Source organism: Brassica oleracea, chromosome C5 (assembly GCF_000695525.1).
Source record: "Brassica oleracea var. oleracea cultivar TO1000 chromosome C5, BOL, whole genome shotgun sequence".
NCBI lineage: Eukaryota > Viridiplantae > Streptophyta > Magnoliopsida > Brassicales > Brassicaceae > Brassica > Brassica oleracea.
Window position 1 is genome coordinate 28,531,236 of NC_027752.1, and position 22,432 is coordinate 28,553,667.

At 39.5% G+C, this 22,432-nt stretch overlaps 1 protein-coding gene across 1 annotated transcript; it reads left to right on the top strand.

Moving 5' to 3' along the window:
* The first annotated feature begins 706 nt into the window (after nt 1-706).
* LOC106293545 lies at nt 707-1,575 on the top strand. The gene has a single exon (XM_013729226.1). The coding sequence runs from the start codon at nt 859-861 to the stop codon at nt 1,444-1,446; it is 588 nt and encodes a 195-aa protein (XP_013584680.1). The 5' UTR covers nt 707-858; the 3' UTR covers nt 1,447-1,575.
* The last annotated feature ends 20,857 nt before the right edge of the window (nt 1,576-22,432 follow it).

The window sequence follows — 22,432 nt, forward strand, 5'->3', positions numbered from 1 at the left end:
CCATTAACATTTTGCCAAGGAACCAAGTCGCTGTGCCTGTGATCTAAAATATTTAGACGGAGGTCGCTTTCTTTCCAAGTAAGCTTGTCTCCATAACTCGGAATTGTCTTTGTCTAAGCACGTACATGATTTTATATCTACACGTCAAATATTTTGATTCGTGCACTTGTTAAATCCATTTCTAGATTTTAAGATAACTCAATCTACAACATTTATATCTCTTTTTAAATTTTAAATTTAAAAATGGCTCGCATCAATACTTCCATAGATGTTTTTCTGAAAACAAGACTTTCATAGAATTGATAACAAACTTTATTTTGGTTAGGAACAAATCTTATTTCGTTAGGTTTGATTTTACAGAACAATTTTGAAAGAAATAACTAAAACTTTCAGCATTTAATTAAATTCAAAACTTATGAGTTTGAGTATTTGACTCTGGTCCAGAAAACAATATGCATTGTTAAAATCAATAAAATTAGTGCTACTTTCTAGCATATAAACCTTACGAAATTGAGTTTGAACCATAAATTCTCTATAAAAAAAAATCTGAATTTGAATTTTTCTTTTCTGAATTTTGGTTATAGTTTAAATATAGATAAATTTCAATTCGTTTCATTTAATAATCCAAAGTCATCATGCCGCACGTGAATGAACTGAATGGTTCCCAATGAAGATGGCAGAAAACGTAAATAACATTAAACATGAAACGCACCGTATCATTAATCAATAAATGGACTAAACGCCGTTAAAACGCACACACTTTATAACAGCTCTATTACTTCTTGTTCTCCCACTTCTTCAAACTCCGAGAAAGTGAAGAGAAACGCGAGAAAATTTTTGTAAAGGAAAAAAAAAAACATGGACGAAGATGGTTTTTCGCAATGTCCCAAACACTTTTCAAAATGCGGTTTTATTGGCGTTTGCCCTTTCTGTCTCCACGAACGACTCTCTTCCCTTTGCCCTGACTGTGCTACCGATATACCATGCTCCTGTAGCTCACGCGCCGACGTGTGTTTCTCTCCGTCGTCTTCTTCGTCTTCCTCTTCGTTCACCCTCTTTGCCGGAGACATTACTTTTAGTTTCCCTGGGAGCGGGTCCGTAGGTCGAGTCGCGAGTTTGATCGAATGCGAACCGGCGTTTCGGAGATCAAAATCGATGGCGGTTCCGATTAAACCGGATACAGTTGACGATTCCGGGTCGGGTATTGAACCGGCTCGTGGGCTGAGTAGGAAAACGGTGTCGTTTTGGAGGATGTTAATGGGAAACAGAGGAGGAGATACGAAGCCGGCGATCATGAGGAAGTCGAGATCTGTTGCGGTCGTGGGAGATATGAAATACCCTCCGGCGACGGGAAAAGGGAAGGGGTGGAGTTTTCCGAGCCCGAGTAAGGTTTTTCGGCAATCGAAGATGATATTTCAACAAAGCTCTCCATTGCACAGAGGTTGAGATTTTCTGCTAGTTTCTTATTGTTTTTGTTTACTTGAGTTTAAAGCAGGTTATTAATTTGTTCATTTTCACCTTTCTCAAATCTTTGTATTATAAAGTGGAAAATATTAATTTCTTGATTTGTTTTAATTGTCAGCGAATATGATTCTTCTTTATTAATTGTCTAGCTAGATTTTGAATATTTTGTGATAAAAAATCTCACTAATAGTTTCAAATGTTTCGTTAATTTAAAATGAATTTTTTTATTTAAACATTTTTTATTTAAATCAGCCGCTTTTATACCCGATCTGAATCATTAGTCAAACTTCTAAACCCAGTGATCTGATAATTAATCATGTTTAGGTTTTTAAAACTATCGATTATCCGATAAAATTTGCCAAAAAAACCCTCTAAAACCTAAAGTTAACCGCTTGAATTGATGATTGATTGATATGTAATCCAATTTGATTTAATATATTGATATAAAATATAATTTTATGAATCTATATTATTAAATTTTTATATATGTTTTAATAATATAGATTCATAAAAATAGATTTGTACAATTTGTTAAAATTGGATTTTTAAAAGTGCATTGACATACAAATATTTAGGATAAATAATTCACGATCAAATTTTTTTCTCAATGGGTATTATTTAGGGATAATTTGTAAACTACCCTATTTAAGATTGTAAATTTGAAAAATACATTGTTATAATAATATTTTGCAAACTACACTTATTTATGCACTACAAGACTCTTTTGCCCTTATTTAATTTTAAATTCAAGACGTTTTAATAATAAAACTCAAAATAATTTGTATTATAAATATTTGGAGATAATTATATTAAATACTAATATTTAAAATTATATATGGATAACAATTGAATATTTATTAACGTATCTCCGAAACATATCTGATATAAAGATTGTCCGTAAAACCATTCTATCATATTTTCTTATTAAATGCTTTGTGAATATAAAATATGTTGTTTACTCATGAAGTTTAAAAGAGTTGAGTATATAAAACCTAGCCTAGAATATAATAAATGATATGTTAATTGAGTTTTGAGAGAGTAAAAAAAGTCAAAGAGTTCGCGATATATAGCACATCCATTACATATATAGGTCAAAAGATTGCGAATGTTTTCAAGAAAACTGTGGTGATTATAAGTGTATTTAAGAGTCTAAATTATAACAAAAAAATCATCAAACCCCAAAGTTACATGTTGACAATGATACGATTGTGTATTCCTCCTAAGATACAAAAAAAAGAACTACAACTATTAAAAAAAGTACGAAAACCAAGTTTAAAAAAATTACTAAAACCCGTAAGTTTCTTAAAAAATATTAAATTCCAGAACTTTTTGTTGTATAACTTAGAACAAAACACAGAAATCAGTATGTTTATTTGTTCTATTTCTATCTTATTTAAGTATTGAAATTATTATACTCTTAGTTAGGTTAATTAAGTAATTTCACTTATAAATAAGTGTAGTTTTCAAAAATTTAAAAATATGGTGTACTTTTCAAAATATATTCTCATTTGATGGCATTTTTCCAAATTTTCCCTATTATTAAACATTTTAGAGAAATTTCATACGATAGACCTAAAATATTTTTTGTCACAAATATAGACTTTAAAAATAAAAATAACCAAAATACACTTAAATGTTTTATCAAAAGAAGTAAATATACACTTATACCCATAAGGTTAATTAATCTAGATATTAGGGTTTAAAGTTAAAGGGTGGAGTTTAGGGTTTAGGATTTAGGGTTTAAGGTTTGGGGTTTAGGGTTTAGGGTTTAGGGTTTGAGTTTAGGGTTTAGGGTTTAGAGTTGATGAGTGAGGTTTTGGGGATAAGATTTCAATTTTTTTTTTAAAAAAAAAGTTTAAAATTTTCAAAATAAAAAATGTTATTATGGTCATTTTAGTTTTTGTGGTCTATTTTTATGACAAAAATTTAAAAATATCTATTTGACATAATTGTCCAACATTTTAACAGAAAATAAACAACTTTCAATATTAAATAAGCGGACATCGGTATGCAAAACATTTTGTTAGATGAGAATAATAAGATGATATATAATTATGAAGATATTTTGGTAAAATATTTTAATACACAAAATGGAAATTTAATAATAATAATAATAAGGGGATATATGACTACTTAAATTATGTTGCATTAATGATTCAATATTTTTTAGGCAACATTAATATTTTTTAGACAACATTAATAGGGGTGAAAAAAGTTTTCAAAAAAGTTTTATTGGGAATATTTATTTAATTAGTTTAAATAAATAATATTAGAATTAAATTTAAGTAGTAGTTGCATGACTTTGTAAATAATTTAAAAAGTTAGGACAAAATCCTAGGAGATATTCTGCTTTAATAGTATATATAGCTACTAGGCCCTGACGATTTTATTCCAAATCGGAAAAACAGAAACCGCATCCAAACCGTTATACAAAAAATATCTGAAAGGAACATAAGAGCTTAGTATTTTGGAGTTGAGATACAACCCGAACCTAAATCCGAGCTAGAATCCGAAAATATATTAAATATATTAAATAAGTTAAATATGTCAATATTTATATATATATATATATATGAAGGTAATTTAAATATTTAAGAATATTTTAAAGATTTTAATAGTTTATTTTGTTTGTCATTTTGAATATTTTAGTTAGTTCAGACAGTAAAACTAGTTTTTAATTAGATTTTTGAATAATTTATATATTTTGATTATTTTTTATTAATTTTATAAAAATATGTTTAGGCGATTTCGTACATTGGTTATAATCCTATCTTAACCGAACATGGAATGAACCAAACTAAATTCAATCCAAATATTAGTAAAACCTTAATGGAATTTAGGAGCATAATACTGCAAATCTTACTGGAAAGCTTGATCTTATTCATGAATTTACAAGAGTATATATAGTACAAGATCTCCACCGACTATTGGACTTTAGGATATATCCTACTAATTACATCATTATCAATATCTTAACAAGTATATCTCTAAATATATGTCATTATCCTCTAATAAATACCAAATATCCGAAAATGCAAACCAACCGAACCCAACCCAAGGGAGCTACCGAACACCCAAAGCCAGTTCCGTGATTCAGTGTTCCAGAGAAAAGGTTACGTAATTCAGTGTTCCATCATTAAAAAAGTTCTGCAACTTGGGGAATGGTAAATCTCTGTTTAGTCATTCTGAAAATTCGAAACAAAATATAATAATAATTCATATTGTTAAATTTTTTTATTTATTAATTATTAGCACCCAACAAATCATTTAGTTTTGACTAAAAAATTGCGATTTCGGTAATATTCTAACTGAAACCCTTGGATATATTATTCTTTTAGTATAAAATATTTTCGGCGGATATTGTGCAGCGATATTCATTCAGAAACTAGGAGCATGTTTGAAATTGGAATCTTTGCTTGTTGTTTTTAGTTAAAATATTATTTAACTGATTATGGAGATATAATTGGTGATTTGAGGGAGATTTTGATAGAGGATTGATGAATATTGGTAGCTGGCTAATGTTAGTTGTTAAAGATTGGGTTAAAAAGAGATTTTCATTTAAGGAACAAGTCATTTGGCCAGCTGAATATATTATAATCTATTATGGACTCTTAATTAATGAAGTTAATCGACTCTAGCCAAATCTTTTGACCTTTTCTTTTTTCAAGTCTTTTATGAAACCTACTACAGAAAGCCTCGACGGGTGTTGGGTAGGGGGAGCCTTTATCTATCGTTGGTTTCTATGGTATAATCAGTCAGGGGTTTAGCGCTAACAAATTGATAAACATATATTTAGAACATTTTGCATTTATCAAAGGAGAATTTTCAGGAACTTTTTTTTTTTTTTGTAAAATTAAACACTAACTGAGCCTTTTCTTCTTGATTTATAGTTAGTGTTTAATTTTACCAAAAAAAAAAAAATTCAGGAATTTTGGCATAAGTCCGTTGGAGTTCATATTTGAGCTGAATCTTCAATCATGTGACCGACGATCTTGCTGGTATGTTTAGGCGGTGGTCATAATTTATTTGTCGCTATAGCTCAGATTTATTTTTCTCTTACGTTCTCTTGCTCTGAATACAAATAAACATCTAGTTATAACGTTATTAATAAGTTAATAACAAAAGAAAAGCATATGTTGGACGAAGATGATTTCTCGAATAAAGTTTAAAAAATTATCAAGAATCTTTATGTTATCCTAGAAGCTAAAATACAAAACAAACATGGGACTCTTTGTTGTATGCATTCATTTTTTTTTCCATTATGAAAAAACATGAAGCATTTCTCATTAAAAATATGTTACGTCACTCATATATACATTGCATTTACATCATAGGACGCGAGTTGCATCGGTTCACCAATCACTAGTCAGATTGGTATTGCCTTGTTTTTTTTTATATTATGAAATGACGCATCACCAATATGCCATGTTAAAGACTACCCTAGGCACTAGTCGGGCGGTCGGTGTGGGCCTAGAGAGTTATCAGAAAAGCGGGATATAATCGGGAGTACGCGGGGCGTAATTTTTCATGAAAAATGTTTTTTAAATAAAAAATATATTAAACATGCCTTTAAAACATTTTCATGCCGAGTAATACCAATAAATTGTCGTAGCTCGATGGTGAAAGTAGTCTTTATTTGACATGGAGACTAAGGTTCAACTCCAAGAAGGCGTACTATTATGTGTTTTTGTCCTTTTTGTAAAGAAGGGTAAAAAAGTAATTTCGGCTTTCTTCTTCTTCCTCTAGCTCTAACCTAATTTTTGCGGCTGTTTTTCTGTGTTTTCAACATAAACTCCATTTTTTTTTCGATTTGCTTCATTTTAACTTAGTTTATCTATTACTAACACTAAACTATGAAAGATCTATGAGGTTATTACTGATTTTGGACTCGAAAACGCCAGATTACATACGTTTTTTTTCCTGATCCGAGGTTTGGTCCGACTATGGTAAACTCGCGGCGGCAGAGCTCCGCCGAGCGATTTTCCGGCGCAGAATTGGTCACTCCGGCCGCGTTTTCGAACAGGGCCAATATGTTATGTCACTCATTTATCTTCGCATAATTAATTTTCAATAAAAAAAGGATCAAAATAAATTTTATTAAAAAATAAAAATATATTTTTATCTTACGGTTAACTAATCTGTACTTGGGATTTGGAGTTAAGAGGTGAGTTTTTGGGGATATAGTTTCAAATTTAAAAAAATAATAAATAAATATTAAAAATTTTAAAATAAAGATGGACTATTTTGGTCATTTTCTTCTTCGAAAGTTTTTTTGTGACAAAAACTTAAAAATTGCTATTTGAGAGAATTGCCCCTTAGAAATTTCCTAGGATATCATTTTTTAGTTTATCTTCACAAAATAGCCTTCGGTGAAAAAATGACCAAAATAAGTTTTATTAAAGGTAAAAATGTGTTTTTATCCTAGGGTTGACTAATCTAGACCTAGGGTGTAGAGTTAAATGGTGAGTTTTTGGGGATAGAGTTTCAAATTAAAAAAAAAAAATACATTTTTACCCTATGGCTAACTAATCTAGACTTAAGGTTTAGAGTTAAGGGGTGAGCTTTTGGAGATATGGTTTCAAATTTTTAAAAATAAAAAATATATATTAAAAATTTCAAAATAAAAAGAGGGATTTACCAAATATGACTCAAAACTTGACTTTGATTGCAAAAGTATACCCAAACTTGAATCAAATGCAGAAGTAACCCAAAAGCCTTGTGAAATTACAGCCAGCCCCTTCTCACCAAACAAAAAAACATAACTCATTTTTACGAATATATCCCTGGAAAGTTTTCTGAGTCTTCTGAGATATTGTACGCCGTGTAGACGACGTCCATGGAAGTCTTCTGGTATAGTTGATCTTAAAAATAATTTATAAATTTAAAAAAAAATATTTTGACAAGTGAAAAATTAAAATCATGTAATTATAAACAGTTTTAAGTGATATAAATTAAGATATAATAAAATTGAATAGTTTTCAACATATATGAGTGAAAGTAGTTAATCATGATATTCTTTGGCTTAGGGTTTGACAACATATGTTGTAGTATTGTATGTATTCTTAGGGTTAGATATTGGAAAGATTAAATGTTTTTTTGAAAAATTAAAATTTTACCTATATGTGTTTATTTATGTATATAGTAAACACTTTTTAAGTTTAATTTGATTTTATGAAGTGTTTAGTTAGTTAATTTAGTTTAGGGGTTATGTTTAGGGTCTAGACGACTAATATGTAAGTCGTCTGGCGATTATTAGACTTCTCTGAAAGTCTTCTGACTCCCGCTAAAAATATTTTAGTTTCCCACTAAAAATATTGAAGTCTTCTGGACGACTTACAAGTAAGTTTTCTAGGAATTCTTCTATTAGAAGACTTACTTGAAATTCTTTTGAATCGAAAATATTTAACCTTATTAGACTTTTTGTCTTCATATATAAAGAAAAATTTACACATTCTCTCTCCTCTTCTCAAATGGCTGCAACAAAAATGTTATGTTCCTCATTCTAAAACTCTCCAACCTCTCTCTAATCTTTTTGAACTTATAAACACAAAACTTTATATCAATTTATTGTTTTTTGTCTCATGTCTTTCTCACTAGTTTATCTTGTTTTGAAGGTTTTTCATCACATGGTTCTCATCTTCCACTCATTTAAAGGTAGATTTATTAAATTTAGATATGTATTTTTGTGCATTCTATAAAGGTAGATCTATCTAATCTTCCACTCATTTTTTCTATTTTTAAGCCATTTGAACGTTTTTTGATATGCAGGTTTTTCAGATCTGAGTTTAATATACATGTTTTTCAAATCTGGAGCATACTTTTGAAGACTTATGGGAAGTCCTCCAAAGTTTTCTAAAATATAATGTACTAGAAGACTTCCACTACAAGAAAAATGGACATTGATAGCACATTACGATAGCAGTATTTTCAAAACTGCTATGAGAGATCAAGTTCTGATTTTGGTTTATATTGATAGCACTTAATTAACGCTATTGTAAAAAATTAGTGAGCGGGAAAAGAAAAGCACTACTACCTGCCAATACTTAGGTAAAAATTAGAAAAACGCCAAAAGATAATTTTTCTTTTTATTCGATAGCACATTACGATAGCTTTGTTTTGAGAACTGTTATGAAAAATCAATTTCTAATCTTTGAAACCCTAAACCCTAAACATGTTTTAAACCCCTAAACTCTAAACATAAGCCTTAAAACTCTAATTTTTTCAAACTATAATTTGAATCATAAACTTAAACTCAAAATTATTCTTTTTAATCTTAATCTATAATTTCCAAAAAACACAAACCTTAAATATTTTGTCAAACTCTATACCCCGAACATACATTTAAACCTAAACTTTATACATAAACCTTATACTCCAAATTATAAATATAAACACTAACATATTGTATTCAACACCCCCATTGTTCAAACTTTGATTCCAAATCTTAAATTAGAACTCAAAATTTAGTTATATTCACAATTTTATTTGAAATTCTTAGAACTAACCATTAACATTACACTTCAAACCTAAACTCTACATCCAAACTTAAAGTCTAATATTATCTACTTAAACTAAAATAGCTCTACACTCAAATTTTCAAAAATAATACAAATCTTAGACCAAACTCCAATTTTGTTTAATTCAAAACACTCTATCATAAATATTAATCTTAAAATGTTAGTCAGTACTCTAATTATTTATATTTATTCACATTTTATCATACTTTAAATTTAACTACAAGTACATTTTACAATTTTATTCCCAATTTGTAAGTTTTAAAACTCAAAATTTAAATTATAAACTACAAATTAGAAATTTCTGAATAAAACATAACTTATAAAAATTACAAAAAACAAAAATCATAAAATAATGAAAGACAAGACAAAAAAGAAAGAAGATAAAGTTAGTGGCCAATTATAACCATATAAACCACAAAATAAAACATAACTATTAAATGTATTAAACATATAAACTACATTAAAACTCTAAACTAAGTTTATATGAAAATAAATTAAAAAGAGAGATAAAGTTTTTTGACCAATAAGAAACAGATACAAGGATAACCTCGTGAGCTGTTGGATTAATCTAAATCTAAAAGGTTCAGATTTATTCTTCTCTCTCTGTTTCTCTCCGCCGACAGAATTCCCTCATTCTCTTCACTTTTTTTTGTTTGAATCTTCTCTTCTTCCTCATGTTATATTTTTCAAATTTGGTAAATAGAGTACATATGAAGACAATAATGGAGTTTAAGAAGATGAAGACTCGCTGGTGACGAAGACCCGGAGACGAAACCACGGCGGAGCTCAAGGTCGCCGTCACGCCATCATATCACATGTGCTCAAGCTCAATGTCACACCATCTTGTCAATCTCGTCGTCACGCCATCTGCTCGATCTCGCCGTCAATTTAACCTAACAGAGAGGAGGAAAATTATTCCCAAACCTTCATTATTCCTTTTCACTTCTTGCTCCTTAATATGCCGACTCATGGATCTGATGGGTTTTTTATGGTGAGATTTAATGTTCTTTTGTTTCTTCTCTTCTACTATGTTTTTAGATTTATTAATATTTACTTTCGTTTCCAGATTTGAGAAGGTGGTGGTGTTATAATCGAAGGTGGTGGTGGTAGCGTAACGAATCAGTGGTCTCCTTCTCGTCAGTGGCGGAGCATGGAGGAGGCAGAAAAGCTATGCCTCTGGTTCAGACCAGTCTTCATTCTGGTGGTGAAGACGGTCTAGCAGTCCAGTGTCTTCTCCGGTCGTCTTCGCAGCTGCAACGGTGGTGTTCTCAGTCGCCATCAATGAGTTAGAGGAAGAAGATGAAGCTTGAAGGTGGAGGAGGCAAACCAGCCGTTTAAGTTTAGTTTTTTTAGGTTTAGTGTAAACCGATTTGGTGGTTTAGTTCTGTAAACCTAAATTTCATTTGTAAACCAATTTTAATTTATAAATAAAATTTATTTTATTTTTAATTATAAATTAATTTTTATTTAATTTTTATTATTTAATTATTTATTTTAATTATAATATTCACCTAATAATAGCAAACCATAATAAAAGCTATCGTATAGTTTAAGTACAATAGCATTCGTAAAAAAGCTATAAAAGAGGGAAAACCTAAGATAGCTGGGGCAGATATAGCGGTTTCAATAAGGCTATCAATCCATCAATGACATATAATAGCTTTTTTCATACGCTAAGAAAACTCTTTTTCCTTGTAGTGAATTCCAGGAAATCGAGAAGACTTCCACGACTTCCTGGAAGTCATCTGTCGGAGTCTTCTCACATGTCTCCCTTTCATAACAGATCTAAGCGTTTTGGTAAGTTTTTATGTCTGATTTTTTTTTTCATTTAGTAACCTCCTGTTGCATAAAGTTCTTACCTTTTTCCCAAACCAAAACTCTCCAAACCCGAATATGGAAGAGTTTAACCTACTCCAACCGACTAAGGCCCGCCTTAGGAAGACTATATAAAGGGAACCTAAACCCTAAAGCAAGGGATCGACACTTCAAGACTTAGATAGAGACTAGAGATAGGCGGCTAGAACTAGGGTTTATAGACCAATTTGTTCTAGTTCTTGCTTGTTCATCTAATAAGACGTCTCTTCAAGTCTATTTCTCTCAAACTCATACGAAATCAAAGCCTTATCCATCATTCCGTGGTACTCACAAAGATCCTACACAAAAATCCCCTAACACAAGGGGTGCATCACTTGCCCGTCCGTTCCATGGTTTCAGACCAGATTAAGGGCCTCATGGGCTTTCCAGGTCCCCATGCGTAGCGAGAGAAGGGACGGCCTTGACGAAGCCTTGAAGTTTGTTCCCTCGCGTGACGTCCTCTTTGTGGCGCGTGGAGATCCATCTAGGGTTTACAACCCCTCTTTTCGTTCTTGCCGCCTGGCGGCTTTCTAACTTTCCTTTTTTCTCTCTCTCTCCTAACAATCTTCGGCAATCTTCATTTGCTCGAGCTCGGTTCTCCATTTTCAGGTATTATTTCCCTTTCCTTCTCCCTCTTTTTCTTTCGACTCCTTCCTTCAGTTCCCCCTTGTATTTCTAGGATGAAATCCAAACCAAACCTCGCCCTAGATTCTTCCTCCATAGGTGGTAGGGTTAGGTCGAAGAAGCAGAGATCCAGGGTTGGTCCATCAGAATCAACGGACTCCTCCGGTTCTTCTCTGGATCTAACCGTGGAGGTTAAAAACTCTAGCCATGTAGTTGCTGAGGCTGTTTCGCCGTCCGTAGAGGTAGATAGGTTTCTTCCGGTGGGCCCTCTTTCATCAATAGGAGTAGAGGAAGTCGCGAACTGGCGGGCGAAGTATTATCTCTCCGACGACGTTGTCATCAGGATCCCGGGTCCCATAGATAGGGTCTCGGATTTCGAAGCCGAGGAAGTCCTCGTGTACGAGGGGTTCTTTGAATCAGGCTTCAGAGATCGAGTTCCCTCGCTGGTGGCGAAGGTGTCAGAAACCTTGGAGATCTCTCCAGGTCAGCTGAATCCTCCCTCCTGGAGGATATTGATAGCCATGCAAAATCTTGGTGATCTCGAAGATCTTACTATCGGGATCGCCGAGGTCTTGTACTCCTATGCTATCTCTCCCTTGAATGGTGGAGAACAGAGATACCATCTGCATACTCACGGCAGAGAGCTCCCAGTTCAAGAGATTCAGAAGAAGGAGAGGAAGCACCACCCAGGTTTTGATGGGCGCTGGACTGAGAAGTTTGCTTTCATCCACCTTCCTGGGTTTTCCTCTGTCTAGCGCGCAGCTGGTGGGTGATAGGAGTTACGACGGTTGTTTGTAATGACATGACGCTAATGATTCCTATTTCTTTTTGTAGACGTGCCTTGCGTGGATTCTTCTCTAGGAAGGAGGACAAATGAACGGGTGTTGAAGCTTCCCATCGAGCGATGTCAGGTTCCTTTTCTTGTGAGCAGAGAAGCGTTGGAACGTTGCAACATCTGGGGTAAGTCCTTACCTCTCCTCCTGTTTATTATGAGCGATTTTTGAGGCGTATTAGTGTCATTCTCCAGGTAACATGTCGGGTCCAAAGGTGAAGAAGCATTGGCGGAATACAAAAGGGCTTTGGAGGTCACATGTCGGTGAAGAAAGCTGCTCCCAAGCAGGCTGCCCTTAGTGACAATGATGATGAAGTTCATTTCATCAAGAGTAATAAACGTCAAGCCACAACTGCTCTAGCTTCTTATTCTAAGAAGAAGTTTAAGGCTTTGGGATCTACCCCGAAAGTCCGTCATCGTCGAGTGACCCAACCACTGTCTTATCTAATCTCAACACTAAGGTGTTCCCTTTGACCCCGGTGGTTCTGCCGGAGGGGGACTCTTCTGCCTCCATCCAATTCATCCAGATCGATCTTCTCCAGGTAACACATTGTTCTCCTTTTCGTTTCTTTTGGTATTTTGTTTTTTGCTGATGATCGGTTTGTTCTCTTGCAGGCGATGTCTCAGTTGTTCCTCTCGGGGAGAGGATGGATGACCACGATTCACTCAGGGCTGACTTGGCTGCTTTGACTTCTCAGCTGCGCGAGGAGAAAGATGATTTTCTGGCCAAGAAGAAGGAGATTAAGGCTTTGAGGCTCAAGGTGAGGAACCAAGATGAGGCTAGGATGCTGGCTGCGTCGGAGAAAGTTTCTCTGAGGGAGCAGTTGGAGCGTCGGGAGGAGGAGGTATGTGATCTGAGGTGCGCTGCGGAGACCTTTGATGTCGAGAAGACTATGGCAGTGAGGGGCACCATAGTGGTGACTCGCTGGGAGCTAATGAGGGAATGGCTCAACCATCAGACCGATAGATGGGATCTTGAGGGTGCGATGGAGCGGTAAAATATGGTGAAGACCTCCGAGGCTGAGTTCCAGGGGCTCCCCGCTCCTTCCTTCGAGGGAGAGCCAGTGATCCCGGACAAGACTGAAGCTGAAAAGACTCAGGAGCCTGCTGCTGATGATCCTCCCGCCGACTGATCCTTAATCTTTGTCTAAACTCTTAACCCCTTGTTGGGGTTTCTTTTGTGTTGTATCTGCCCTCTGTGAGGGTTTTAAAACTTATCTTCAGGCCTTCGAGCCTTATTTTTGTTTTGTCAGACAATGGCCCTGCTGTGGCTCTTTTTTTTTTAAAGAATGCTTTCAGATTTCTTAACTCTGTTCTAGTTTCCGCGTAGCGGACCTCTTAGCTGTGTGTTAGGCTTGTCTTCAAAGCAGGGTCTTCGTCGATGATTCTCTTCTTGAGAGGCAGCAGGGCACCTCTTCCAGGGTCGTAGATTCGGGAGTCAAGACTCCGGAAATCGAACATGGGTCCTGCCTTAAGAGATGTCGTAGCCAATCCGGAAATCATCTATGGATGTTGGGGGTTGCCCCAGCCCTGGAGATTATGCAGGGGCCAGAAGATCGCCTAGGAACCCAAAGGTTACAGCTAGGACCTGAGGGATTGGCTCTGAACCCGGGGGTTCCGAGCTTTATAGAATATGGACTCTTGGAGTCTTGAAATCGTTTTCGTAGCCCGGAGGTCATGTAAGGACCCGGAGGTTCTCTGGGAACATGGAGGTTCTCCTAGACCATGAGATTATATTTGGGACCCGGAGGTCGTAGGGGAATCCGGAGGTTCTCCTTTAGATCATGGGATCATGACTGGAGCCCGGAGGCTGTATGGGAACCCGAAGATTCTTCGATAGGTCCGGAGACCGTACTTGGAACCCTGAGGTTCTTGAGATCGTGGTTGGACCCTGAGGTCGTGTGAAAACTTAGGGTTTTCCCTTAGATCCTGAGATCGTATCGGGACCCTGATGTTTGTATTTGGACCTTGAGGTCATGTTGAAACCCGGAGGTTCTTAGAGATGTAATGATCCTGATGCGCCTTAGGCTTCACAGGAGTTCTATCTTCTTTCTAAGATCATATTTGGAACCCTGAGGCCATATAGGAACCCGGAGGTTCTTCTTTGGATCCTGAGATCTTTGCTTGGAACCCGGAGGTTATATGGGAACCTGGAGGTTCTTCCTTTGATTTTATACATAGGACCCAAAATCGCATGGGGAACCGTGGGTTTCCTCTTTAGATCGCGGGCTTGTATATGGGCCTGGCGTTCCCTTGAGAACCCAAAATATTTATTTTCGTCGGGACTGTACTCCGCCTTTCTAGGCAAGACTACTACCGGTACCTGTTCGGATTTCGCATTCTGCCGCTCGAAAGCTGGCCACTATCGAGTTCCTATGGCGTATTCTACTTCTGCAGGAAGTCACTGACATGCTTAGAGGGTGCTGGTGTGGGTGTAATGACCAAAGTGCCAGGCTTTGCTGCTTTCCACTTCTGGATAATCATAGATTATGAGGTGCTCCCGGACTTTTGCACTTTTGCTCCCTGTATTTCACATTATTTTGCAAGTATACCCAGTGTTCCCTGTATTGTATAGCACATAGCGTTTTAATACATGTATTTTCACATGTGGTACTCTAGGGACCCCGATGCGCCTTAGGCTGCATAGGGGTTTTAGGTAGTTTTGACAGCATACTCAGGCTTGCGCATACCCATTTCTGCTTTTGATTTTCTGTGGACGTGCCACTTTTTGATAAGGGTTGGCCAGGATCGGAGGTCTCTGGAGACCTGATCCAGCTCGTATGCCCCTTTAAGTATAGTGATTTTCCTACTGCCTTTATAGTCGAAACTATATTTTATTATAAGCTTTCTCCGGAGACGTTTAGCATACATAGGAGTAGGAAATCATAATTCTTAAATAGTATATAGTAAGATAGTAGGAATTATGGTCCGGAGACCGTATTTAAAAATGATAGGCTTTGAGGTGCAGGGCATTCCAGCAGTTGGGTTGTATTTTACCTTTGCTATCTTGTAGCCTTTAGGCTCCTGCTCTCCGCACCTCAATTACCTTATAGGGTCCTTCCCACCCAGGGGTGAGTTTCCCTGTCGTTTTCTCTACTCGTCGTAGAATCCAGTCCCTTTGCTGGAAGGTCATGTTTCTGACTTTCTTGGTGTATGTCCTGGAGACGTCTTGCTGGTAGGACCAGTTTCTTAGCCGAGCGGCCTCTCTCTTTTCATCGAGTAGGTCGAGGTTCAGTGTCATCATTTCATCGTTCTCTTCTTGAGAGGTGGACCTTGAGACCGTTGTTCTCACGTGCATCTCCGTGGGTATTATGGCCTCAAAGCCGTAGACTAGCGAGTAAGGAGTTTCCTGCGTCGCGGTCGTGGGAGTGGTTCGGTAGGCCCAGAGGACTCTGTGCCGTTCTTCCGCCCACTTCCCGTGGGAACCCTCCAGTCGCTTCTTAAGCATGTTGACCATAGTCTTGTTCGTGGATTCCTCTTGTCCATTAGACTGGGGGTGTCGGGGTGTGGGGAAGGTAAGCTTTACGCCCCAGTCCTTGCAGAACTCCTTGAAGTTGTGGCTCGTGAATGGGGGTCCATTTCTGTGACAATCTCGTGGGGGACCCCGAAGCGAGTGATTACGTTCATCCATAGGAATTTGCGGATCTGGTGGTCTGTTATCCGGCTGAGTGCTTCTGCTTCGACCCATTTGGAGAAATAGTCAGTGACTACCAGAAGGAAGATCTTTTGCCCCGGCGCCATAGGGAATTCCCCCACTATGTCCATGCCCCCACTTTCTGAAGGGCCATGGTGAGCTTATGGACTTGAGGTTCTCCGGAGGGAGTTTAGAAACTGGAGCGTGCCTCTGACATTGGTCGCAGTGCTTGGCTTGCCTATTGGCGTCTGCGGCCATCGTGGGCCAATAGTAGCCTGCCCTCCTTGTTGGGGAAAAATATTCCATGAAGAGATTACTCCAGCTTCCGGGTTCCTGCTCCAGCTTCCGGTTCATGCTCCGGCTTCGGGTTCCTGCCTCCGGCTTCCAGTGTCCTGCCTCCGGCCTTGGTTTTGGGGTCCTTGTTGGAAAAATACTCAGGTATTGAATTCCTCCAGATCCCAGGCAGGACACCGGCCTCCGGGTCCCCGCTAGGAAACGCCCCGGGTCCCCGTTCGAAAGTACTCCGGGTCCGGTCCCAGGGACCACCCCCTTCCTCCAGAAAATGGAAATATTCCGATAAAGGGATCCTTCTATATTTCTGAATATGGAAGAGTTAAACTCTATTGGCCGACCAAGACCGACCTACAGACGACCTCCACTATAAATATAGGTCTCTAAACCTAAATAAAAGGGGGGGGGGGAGAGAGACGTCCATGACCAGAGCTCACCAATTCTACAGCCGCCAAGGCAATGTTCCACACCTAGAAAACCTTCTTCTTCGACACGCCTATGATAGGCTGATCCTGCGATTACTATCAACAAGATGAAGTTACATGCTCACTGCAGCACGTCTACAACTCTACTTACTGCCTCAGGCCACGATCTCCAGCTCATCAGCAGGGTCCCTCCATGCTCATTGAAGTACATCGACGCTCATGCTCACTGCAGCATAACGACATATTTATCGTCTGTTCCGGCCATGTTCCCTCTAGAACATACGACTCTTACCAACTACAGAGCTACGTGCTCCTAGAGCTATGTGCTCCCAGAACTACGTGCTCCCAGAGCTACGTTCTCCTAGAGCTCTGTGCTCTCACAGCTACGTGCTCCCAAGGCTACGTTCCCACTAGGCTACGTGCCCATTAGGCCACGTGCCCACTAGAGCCACGTGCTCCCAAGGCTACGTGCCCATCTAGGCTACGCGCCTCCACCAATACATGAACTACGAACGGCTTGATCTCTCACTGAATGGTACATAGGCAATCTCCATTGAAGGATGCAGCTATAAATCCAAACACCTTATGTTAGGGGATTTTTGTGTAGGATCTTTTAGAGTATCACGGAACGATGGATAAGCTGGTTTTATTAGAGGATTAGTAGGTATTTCGTAGGGATTTGAGAGTAATAAAAAAGAAAGAGACTTGAAGAAATCTTTATTGAATAGAGCAAGCAAGGATTACAAGTATCTTTGGTATGAACCCTAACCCTAGCCGTCTAAGTATAATCTCTAAGCCTCAAAGAGTCGATCCCTTGTTCTAGGGTTTGGGTTCCCCTTATATAGTGGTCTATAGGTCGGTTGGAGTAGATGGAAGTCTTCCATATTCGGAAATATGGAACGTTCTCCTTATCGGCAATTTTCCTTTTCTTGGAGCTGGAGGCGATTCCTGGAACCGATACCGGGGTACCCGATACTAGGGATCTTGAGCGTTCCTAAAACGGGGACCCGGAGGTCTGGGTCCTGCCTGGGGTCTAGAGGAGAGTAGTACCTGAGTATTTTTCCCCAACACCTTCCATGGTCCCGTGCGTAGATACCCAAGGACCGACCTTGGTAGCTGGAACCATCAACTACAGATCAAGAGGCACCCAAGGAATGACCCTGGTAGTCAGAACCATCGATTATAGAGCAAGAAGACCCTGCAATCTTCATTATCGATAGGCGGCCCCCGCCTAACGACCAATCTCCCCTGCTGCTACTAAGGCACCGACGACATATACTGGCCCATACCCATATTGCAGTATCCCAAGAGCAGGATCTCCTGGTTTATCAACTATCGAAGCAGGAGAATACACTCAACGACATGTCTCCTTCCTCCAATCATTCCGTAGAGCTGAGCACAAATCGCTTGTACACAAAAATCCCCTAACACCAAGGGGAGAGCACCAAGATCTTGCCGCTAGAGTGGGATCCACAATCTCCTTCATGTAGTTCTACGAGGAATCTAGAGGCTTCTCGAGGAGTAACACAACTCAAGTACGGGCCGGATAAGGATCTCTGGTAGAGCTTCTCCTGGGAGATGCAATACCTTGCGGCTTGCTTCTTGATTTTTCTGGCCTCCATTCAGTCTTCCGAGAGAATGTCTTTCTCTAGGTACCGGACTAGGGGGGTCATCCAGGTTTTGCCCTCTTCGATAGCGGAGATTTCTTCGGATTGGGGTTCCTCCAGGGTGGTTGGCCATTGAAGCACAAGCAATGGGTTGCTCATCTGGATGTTTGTTTCGAGGGCGGATCCTAGATTGGCTAGGGCATCGGCTTGCGAGTTCTGCTCCCTGGGATTTGAGTGAGCTTGCAACTCTTGAATTTCTTGATGAGTCGTTGGGCGACCGCCAGATACTGGATCATGCTATCTTTCTTTGCTTGGTACACTCACCGAAGACCTGGATGTTTTCTGCCCCATTTGATGGGTGAGTGTTAGCCCTGCGATTAATGCCTCGTACTCACTTTCGTTGTTGGTTTCTTTGAAGTTGCATCTCACGGCCCTTGAGGTTGTGTTTCCTGTCGGCGAGGTAAGCACTATTCCTACCCCGGCTCCACTGATGTTGCTGGATCCGTCGACATGCATGACCCATTCTCCCTCTTCCTTTGTTTCGCTTCGGAAGCGCACTTCTTGCTCCAGAGGTAGGAGCAACGTAGGGGAGAATTCGGCGACAAAGTCTGCCAGGACCTGTGACTTTATGGCTGTGGCTGGTCGAAAAATCACATCGCATTCCCCTAGTTCCAGAGCCCATTTCGCTAGGCATCCTGAGAGTTCAGGCTTGTGGATGACCAATTTTATGGGGAAAGAGGTGTCGACCACGATTGGGTGACCCTGAAAGTAGGGACGCAGCTTGCGGGCGGCGACTTACCTAGTAGATTAGTAGCTGTGTGCTTCTTTCCTAGCGTACTAGGACGACACTTACGGCGTGCTCTGAAACTGCTAGATATAGCAGCATTACCTCACTGAGTAGTGGCTTGGATAGGAGAGGCGGAGTAGTGAGATATGCCTTTAGTTCATGGAGAGCGGACTCGCACTCTTCCATCCATTGAAAATCCTTTGGGTTTTTGAGGGTCCCAAAGAAGCCTTGAGATTTGTTGGAGAGCCTGGAGATGAACCTGCTCAGGGCTTCAATTCTTCCCGTTAGCTTTTGGACCTCTTTGACGCTCGTCGGGGAAGGGATCAAATGAATGGCTCTGATTTGCTCTGGGTTGGCTTCAATGCCCCGGTGGGTTACAATGTACCCGAGGAACTTGCCGGAACTGACCCTGAATAAGCACTTAGCTGGGTTGAGCTTCATGTTGTACTTCCGGAGAGTGGAGAAGGCTTGCTGCAGGTGAGATATGTTGTCTTCAGTCTCTAAGGATTTGACCAGGATGTCGTCGATGTAGACCTCCATGGTTCGCCCTATCTGGTCTGCAAACAACATGTTCACCAGCCGCTAGTAGGTTGATCCTAGGTTCTTTAAACCAAAGGGCATAACTTTATAGCAATAGATCCCTCTGGATGTCATGAAGGACGTCTTCTCCTGGTCTTCCGGATGCATGAGTATCTGATTATAGCCGGAGAACGCGTCCATGAAGCTCATCCGCTGATGCCTGGCTGTGGCATCGACCAGCTTGTCGATGTGAGGCAAAGGAAATGGGTCCTTCAGGCAGGACTTGTTGAGGTCTGTGAAGTCTATGCAGACTCTCCATTCCCCGTTCTTGTTTTTGACTACGACCACGTTGGCTAGCCATTCAAGGTACTATACCTCGCGAATGAACCACGCGCCGAGCAGGCTTTTGACCTCATTGTTGACGATTGCGTCCCTTTTGGGGGCAAAGTTCCTCCTCTTTTGTCTAACGGGTTGATGTAGGGGATCCACCTTCAGCTTGTGCATGATGATCTCCGGATCGATCCCGGGCATGTCTGCGTGGGAGCAAGCGAAGCAGTTGGAGTTAGACCTGAGGAAATATATTAACCTCCTTCTTATTCCTTCAGTTAGCTTGGAGCCGACCTTGAGATGTCGGGTCTGGTCCCCTTCGATCAATGGCACGTCGTCCATTTCTTCGACCTCCGGTTCCTCTGTGTGATGAGCCGGAGGTTTGCTCTGTAATTGCTATAAGACGTCTTTCCCTTCAAAGTACTCTGGTAGCAGGAGCGAGAATACTCATTGGTAGGGGATTTTTGTGTAGGATCTTTGTGAGTACCACATAATGATTGATAAGTTGGTAATATGTATGTGTTTGTAAGTATTTCATGGGGATTTGAGGTTAATAATAGAGAGAAAGACTTAAGAAGATATATTATTGAGTAAACAAGCCGGAACTACAATGATTGGTGTATAAACCCTAGTTCTAGCCGCCTAGTTCTAATCTCTAAGTCTTGAGGAGTCGATCCCGTGCTTTTGGGACTTAGGAGCCCTTATATAGTCGCCTTGAAGTCGGTTTGATTTAGGTTGAACTCTACCATATTCGGAAATATGGAAGGTTCTCCTTATCGGAAATCTTCCATTTCTTGGAAGGGAGGTCGGTCCCTGGGACTGGTCCCAAGGTTCCTTTTAGCGGGGACCTGGAGCGTTCCTTTATCGGGGACCCGGGGGCCTGGGTCATGCCCGGAGGCTGGAAGAAATGATACCGGGGTATTTTTCCCTAACAGTTTTCCCCTTATTGCTCGATTTCGTCATCGAACTCGGGGAATAACCTGTGCACTCAAGTCAACCGGGGTTGCTCATTCTCAGCAGGCTCCCCTTAGCCAGGACTCTGTTCCATCGGTCTCACTGTCCAGGGTTCCACTCAAGCCGAAGCTTATTCTGAACCCAGGTAAGGATTGGTTCCTCCTTATTTGGCCGGAGCCTAATAGTAGCGTCTTGAATTTTCTGGAGATGATGAGGCTGGAGATAGTTCTCGTTGGAGAGAACCGAAGTCTTCTATATGCGCTGTAATCCCTTGGGCCGGAAACTGGTTGCTTAATAGGCAATACGGAAAGTGCTCTCCGTCGTTTCTTCCTTTTTTTGGGAGATTTCTTCCTTTATTATCGGAGATCTGACCGATATCCTCTTCTTTTCGCAGAAAGGAAATAATTTGAATTTCAAACCCCGCGGCCCGAGATACGTTAAGGCATGCGACTTCTTAGGGAAGATACCCAACGGCTTCTCCTTCGTTCCGCGTATATTCTTCCATTCCTGCTTCTCTTTTCTTCACGCTTATCGCTCATCAATACCCTTGTTTCAGGTACACTCTTTCGTCCTTCTTATACTGGCTTTTGACTTAGTTAAATCGATTCTAGACTTGTAGCTGTTTATCTTACTGTAGCCACGATCTATCAAATAGGATCTTCCCGAACCATGACTAAGCGTTCTGCTTCTTCTACTCCAACGATGGCCGACAGAGCTGGTTCGAGGAGAAGGGTGGACTCTTCTGTGATTGCCCCTTCTTTGCAGGTTGCGGAATGATCTCGGGGTTTCGAAGCTTGATTCACAGAGATGAATTAGAGAGCTGATGAATACTGCGCGAGTAAACTAAGCGTTGGTGCGGAGAAAACTCTTAGAAGATCTTCTTGCAAGATCCGAGCCGCATGGGCTTTAGGTGCTGGGATTCCCTGGAACCCTCGGTATTTTAAATTCTTGGCTGGTTCCCTATGCCTTGGACCCTAGGATCGCTTGGGGAACTGATGGGTTCAGGACCCGAAGGTTGTTTCTAGGGAACCCATGGCTTCTGGACCCTGAGGTTTTTGATAGTACTCGTAGTCTTTGGACCCTGAGGTCATTTTTAGGAACCTGTGGGTTTTTAGGAACCTGTGGGTTTTTGACCTTGAGGCCTTTCTGAGCCCGGAGTTGGTGCAGCCTGGGTATGGCTTAAACTCTGGATCACTTGAAGGTGGATGGATAGAGGGTAGCTCTCCTTTGAACTATGAACGTCTCCCTGAGCCTGTGGGTTGGCGCCAAGGATGGTTTGCTACTTAAAGACACAAGATCACCTTGTATTGTCTAAGATGGGATTCACAGGAATTCCTTCCTTTAAGTGAGATCAATGTTCTTGAGCTGAACAGAGAAAGCTAGAGACAAGACAACAAAGTTGACTGAATAATTCTTAGATTGAAAGTTGAGAAAGCAAAGCTGCCTCCCCTATGTCTTAAAGAAATCGACAGAAAACCCTAGAAGTAAACCAAGATGGTTTAATTCTAATTCTAATCCTAATCCAATTGAAATTGGTTTATTTTAAAATCCTAATTGTCTTTGGTTTAAATTAAATGAAAGCCTAATAACCAAAGCC

Bases quoted from the DNA above. Each gene is read 5' to 3' on its own strand.
- LOC106293545 (XM_013729226.1), top strand. From the start codon at position 859: ATGGACGAAGATGGTTTTTCGCAATGTCCCAAACACTTTTCAAAATGC.